This window comes from Magnolia sinica, chromosome 1 (assembly GCF_029962835.1).
Source record: "Magnolia sinica isolate HGM2019 chromosome 1, MsV1, whole genome shotgun sequence".
Taxonomy (NCBI): domain Eukaryota; kingdom Viridiplantae; phylum Streptophyta; class Magnoliopsida; order Magnoliales; family Magnoliaceae; genus Magnolia; species Magnolia sinica.
The window spans coordinates 100,506,051-100,511,807 of NC_080573.1; the positions used below are offsets into that span (position 1 = coordinate 100,506,051).

A 5,757-nucleotide genomic window follows, 5' to 3' on the forward strand; every position below is an offset into this window, starting at 1 on the left:
CCTGGAACGAACTAAGGCCGAGGTGGCAGAAGAGCAGAGCTGAGTTGTCTACCAAGCGGTGGAGGGTCAATGAGCCGAAGACGCGGCTTCCCTGGCAGGAGCAGTGGCAGTCGCGATTGATACCTTCAAGGCTTCAAAGGAAAGGGATGCCGAAGTCAACAAGTTTTACAACTGTGGCTATGAAGCTTATCTTGAAGCAGTCCAGGATTTGTACCCGAACCTTGACTTTGAGCCCTTGTTGCCTGACGATGCTGGAGAAGAGCCCGTCGAAGACGCCCACCCGGATTAAGCCCCCGATTCCTAAGTGCCCCCGACTGTATAATTCTCAGTAGCCCCTTCTTTTTTTTTTTTGAAAAGATGACATTATTATTTTTTGAATAGATGGTATATTTTTTTTGACCCTTTGGAAAGGGCTCTCGGATGATGATCTGTTAATTTTTGAAGGTTTAATGTTAAATGTTGATTGTCGAACTAAATCATTATCCTGTCGGTTTATCTTCAGCCATGGCCGAGCCGAGCTGGTCCTTGGACGGGTCGGCTTTCTCCAACGCCTTTTTGGTAGACCTTTTTTAAGCCTTCCTGGATTAATTATTATTGAGTCCGAACCCCTGAGGGTTTGGCTATTGGCAAGAAACTTGTGCTCTGAGCATTAGTCGGATGATGAGCCGATTACCCCATAAGGGAGTCGGCTCATCTTTTGGCTTTTCCCGTCTTGGAGAGAATGCCATGTTGAGTTTTCATGGGATTACGTTCTGACCCCTTCTTTAAGGGATCAGTCCATTCAGTTCGCCGCTAATTATGAGAGGCGACTTTTACTTGGTAGATAATTCCGTTTGTGTAGAAGATGAATCATGAACTTTATTGAAAGCCTTAAAGGCTGGTCACTCGGAAGTGCACACTTATTAGGGGCCTTAAAGGCCAGTACATTAAGGATAGTAGATCTTCAGATGCTTAGCGTTCCAAGGATGGGGCAGCTAGCGGCCCTCAAGGTCTTTCAAGTGGTAGGAGCCTGACTTTATTGATTGTGCCACTCGATATGGACCTTCCCAGTTCGGCCCAAGTGCTCCAGCCCCTGGCTCAGCTGTATTTTGGAAGACTCAGCAAAGGACGAAGTCCCCAGGGTGGAACCGCCTGACCTTGACTTTAGAATTGTAGAAGCCCGCCACCTGTTGATGCCGAGCGGCGACTCAGAGCCTCGAGATGTCTCGGATTTCCTCAAGAAGATCCAGGTTAGCCGCGACCTGTTTGGAGTTCTGGTCCTCTTGGTAATTTCTTACCCGAGCAGTAGGGAGACCGATTTCTACCGGCACCATTGCTTCCGAGCCGTGGGAGTGTGAGAATGGGGTTTCCCCAGTAGAAGACTGAGCTGTGGTCCTGTAGGCCCAAAGGACGAATGGGAGCTCCTCGGCCCAATTACCTTTTGCTTTTTTCAATTTTGTCTTGAGATGGTGTTTGATAACCTCATTAACCGGTTCCACCTGTCCGTTGGACTGTGGGTGCCGAGGCGAAGAATATGCATTTGTGATGCCAAGGCCTTGACACATGCCTCAGAACTTGTCATTATCGAACTGTCGACCATTGTCTAATACGATGGTGCGCGGAATTTCGAATCGACAGATGATGTTTTTTCAGACAAAGTCAATCACTTTTTGTTCGATGATTTTCGCGACAGGCTCGTCCTCAGCCCATTTGGTGAAGTAGTTGACTGCGGTGATGGCGAACTTGACCTGTCCTTTCCCGGTAGGTAGAGGGACGATGATGTCGATCCCCCACTGGGCGAACGGCCAGTCATTTCTTCCGCTGGTTGCCTCGACACAGCCGCATGATGTTGGCATTTGTCACATTTTTTAGCATAGTCCTTCGAGTCCTGCTTGAGGGTCGGCTAGAAGTATCCTTGGCGAAGTGTCTTCTGGGCCAGGGCTCGGCTACAGAATAGTTTCGGCAGATTCCTTCGTGAATCTCCCAGATCACGTAATTGACTTTATTAGGTCAGAGAGATTTGAGGTAAAGCTGTGAATACCCTTTCTTATACAACATGCCATCCAGGATGACGTATCAAGCCGCTCTGACTCTCAGTCGTCTTGCTTCCAATTTATCAGGGGGGATTTCACTGGACGTGAGGCAGTTGAAGATCGGGTCCATCTAGTTCAGAGTAGTGTGTACTAGATTGACTTTCTTTACCTGGCCAATGCTCGGATGTTCTATGAATTTAACGGGGATGGATCGCGGGATCTTCCCCTCCGCGGCCGAGGCGAGCCTCGCAAGGGTGTCGACCCATGAGTTCTCTGCCCTTGCGATTTGCTGGATAATGCAGCTCCAATATTTTTCAATCAACTTTCTCACCTTGTTAAGATAAGCGATCATCCTTATCTCTTTGGCTTTGTACTCAGTGGAAATGTGGTTTATCACCAGCTGTGAATTGCATCGTACCTGGAGAGACTGAACGCCCAAGCTTGCCGCCAATCTGAGTCCGGCCAGTAAGGCTTCATACTTTGCCTCATCGTTGGAGGCTTTGAACCCGAGTTTGATCGCATATTGGATAATAGAATCAGGAGCGGACAGGATGATTCTAGCTCCAGCTCCTTTAGCGTTGGACTATCCATCAACATGGAGGACCCATCCCGGGTCCAACACTGCCTTTCGGTCACCCAGGAGGACAAGTGGGGTCATCTTGACTTCAGTGTCGATCACTTCTACATTGGGAGTGGTGAATTCAGCAATAAAGTCCACCACAGCTTGGCCCTTGATTGCTGTCCTTGGGCGAAACTGGATGTCGAACTCTCCAAGCTCAATGGCCCACTTATTAAGCCGTCCCGACCCCTCAGGCTTTTGAAGGACTTGTTTAAGGGGAGAGTCAGTCCAGAGAATGATGGAGTGTGCCTGGAAGTACGGATGCAGCCTCCGAGCCGAGACGACTAGGCTGAGTGCTAACTTCTCCATACTCGAATATCTAGTCTCGGCGAGTACCATTGCCTTGCTCACGTAGTAGATGGGACACTGTCTGCCCCCCACCTCTCTGATGATCATGGAGCTTACGGCTGAGGCTGAGACTGCCAAATATAGGAACAGGGTGTCACGCCCCAAACTCTGAAATCAGGCTCACAAAGGTACTGCTTTAGCTGTTGGAAGGCTTGCTCGCACTCTGACATCCACTCTGCCTTCTTACGACCCTTCGATTGTTGAAAGAAGGGGAGGCATTTGTCTGTCACTCTGGATATGAAGCGTCCGAGTGCGGCGACTCTTCCCGTGAGGCATTGTATTTCCTTGATGGTCCGAGGTAAACTCATGTAAAAAAGTGCCTTGATCTTGTCTGGGTTTGCCTCGATGCCCCGCTGACTGACCTGGAACCCAAGGAACTTTCCCGACTCAACCCCGAAAATGCACTTTGCAGGGTTCAACTTCATCTGGTACTCTTGGAGGACACCGAATGTCTCCTCGAGATCTGTCAAGTGATCGAACGCCTTAATACTTTTCACCAGCATGTCATCGACATACACTTCCATGGTGTGTCCTATTTGTCTAGCGAACATTTGATTTACCAACCTCTGATACGTCGCCCCAGCGTTCTTCAGGCCAAATGGCATGACCCGGTAACAGTAGAGTCCCTTGTCCGTGATGAAGGTAGTCTTCTGCCTGTCTGGGGTGTGCATCACAATTTTGTTGTACCCAGAATAGGTGTCCAGGAAGGAGAGTAACTCATGATCGGCTGTACTGTCCACCAGTTGATCAATCTGAGGCAATGGGAAGCTATCCTTGGGACATGCCTTATTCAGGTCTGAGTAGTCTACACAGACCCGCCACTTCCCGTTGGATTTTCTGACAAGCACTACATTTGTAATCTAGTCGGGGTAATACACTTCCTTTATGAAACTGACATCGAGTAGGATGGAGACCTCCTCGGCAATGGCTTCATAGCGCTCGGCATCGAATGGTCTTCTCTTTTGCTTTACCAGTTTGTGATCTGGCTCCACATTCAGCCTATGGACCAAAACCTCAGGGGAGATCCCTGGCATATTTACATGCGACCACATGAAGACATCCCTGTGTTGTCTTAAAAAAGTCAGCATTTCAGTCTGTTGCCTGGGACTTAGTGACGTTTTGAGCTAAATGGTTTTACTTAGATTAGCTTCATCAAGGGGTACCTTCTCCAGGTCTTCTACAGACGAATCCCTGGTGGGTCCTCGCGGATCCAAGACATTAACTGCAAGCACTTGCTTGATGGATTCTTTTCTGACCGCTATAGCGTAACATCTCCGAGCTTCGCGTTGGTCACCTCGGAGGTAGCCTATTCCTTCCTCAGCTGGAAATTTCATCATCAGGTGATATGTTGAGACGACTGCTCTCATTGCATTGAGGGAGGGTCTGCCCAGGATAATGTTGTGCACCGATGGTATGTTAACAACAAGAAAGTCCACCATAAGGGTGACTTGGTGTTTCCCTTCTCCTGCAGTTACCGGGAGGGAAATGGTTCCTTCGGAGATCACTTTCTCTTCGACAAAGCCATGCATGGGGGTCTTCACGGGTCGGAGGTGTGACCGAGGAACCACCATTCTTTCGAAAGCTTCGGAATAGATCACATTGGCCGAACTTCCTATGTCGACCAGGATGCAGTATTCGTTGTGATTTTCTATAGTCATCGTGACCACAGGGCATCGTCGTGTGGATGCTGGATTCCGCGCATATCATCTTCCGTAAAGGTTAAGCTGCACGGATTGATCTGGAGCTCCTTGCTAGGCCGCTCGGTTAAATGGACATAGTGGTTGGGATTGGACTTTCGAGAGTAGGTTTTTTGGGCTTTATTTGAATCCCCTCCACCGGCTGAGCCCCCGAAAATGGTGTAGATTTTAGCGGGTTCTTCCGTGGGGTTATTCGGTCGTTCTTGGTCTCGTTCTTCCTTCCGAGCGGATCTCTCTTTTTTAGTATATTGACGCAAATGTCCTTTGCGGATAAGGGACTCGATTTCATCCTTGAGATCCACACAATCGCCTGTATTGTGGTCGTGGTCCCGGTGAAAGCGACAGAACTTCCTCTTGTCTCAATGCTTTGGGTCGGCCTTCATACAGACAGGCCAATTTAAAAGTTTCTCTCCCCGGATATCTAACAGGATTTGTTCGGTAGATGTATTAAGAGGGGTGTAGGAATGGAATTTCCCTTCTGGTTTCCAGCTCGGCTGGCGATTGCGAGGGGGGCGATCATCTGCCCCTTTGTCAGTCGGCTGAGATTCTTCATTCCTAGGCCTCTTTCCTTTGCTAGCTGCGTCGGTTACTTACACACTCTTGCGGGCGTTAGTAAACTCCTCTGCATTAGCGTACTTCTGAGCTCTTGCCACGAAGTCTGCTAACGTCTTCAGCGGGTTCTTCCCAATAGAAAAAGTGAACCTTCCTTTTCTCAAACCACTGAACACTACTGCGAGCACCATTTTATCATCGTAGTCTTCCACTTGCAACGCTTCCTCATTGAAGCGAGCAATGTAGTCCTTCAAAGACTCTTTTGGTCCTTGCTTGATGGTGAGCAGGTGAGTGTTGGGTTTTCGACTTTTCTTTCCACCAATGAATTGGGTAAGGAATAGTCGACTTAACTCTTCAAAGGAACTGATGGAATTGGGTTTGAGCTGATGGTACCAACTCCGAGCGGATCCTGTAAGGGTGATAGAAAATCCCCTGCACATCATCGCATCCATTGCTGTCTGGATCTGCATCCACGAATGGTAGGCTTCTAGATGCTCAGATGGGTCACCGGACCCAGAATATTGGATGA

General features: G+C 48.8%; 1 protein-coding gene across 1 annotated transcript; it reads right to left on the reverse strand.

Moving 5' to 3' along the window:
• Nucleotides 1-3,839: 3,839 nt before the first annotated feature.
• On the reverse strand, nt 3,840-4,637 carry LOC131248027 (uncharacterized). Its single transcript, XM_058248067.1, has 2 exons — nt 4,118-4,637; nt 3,840-4,006 (listed from the first exon to the last, which is right to left on the reverse strand). The coding sequence occupies exons 1-2, from the start codon at nt 4,635-4,637 to the stop codon at nt 3,840-3,842; spliced, it is 687 nt and encodes a 228-aa protein (XP_058104050.1).
• Between the last annotated feature and the right edge of the window lie 1,120 nt (nt 4,638-5,757).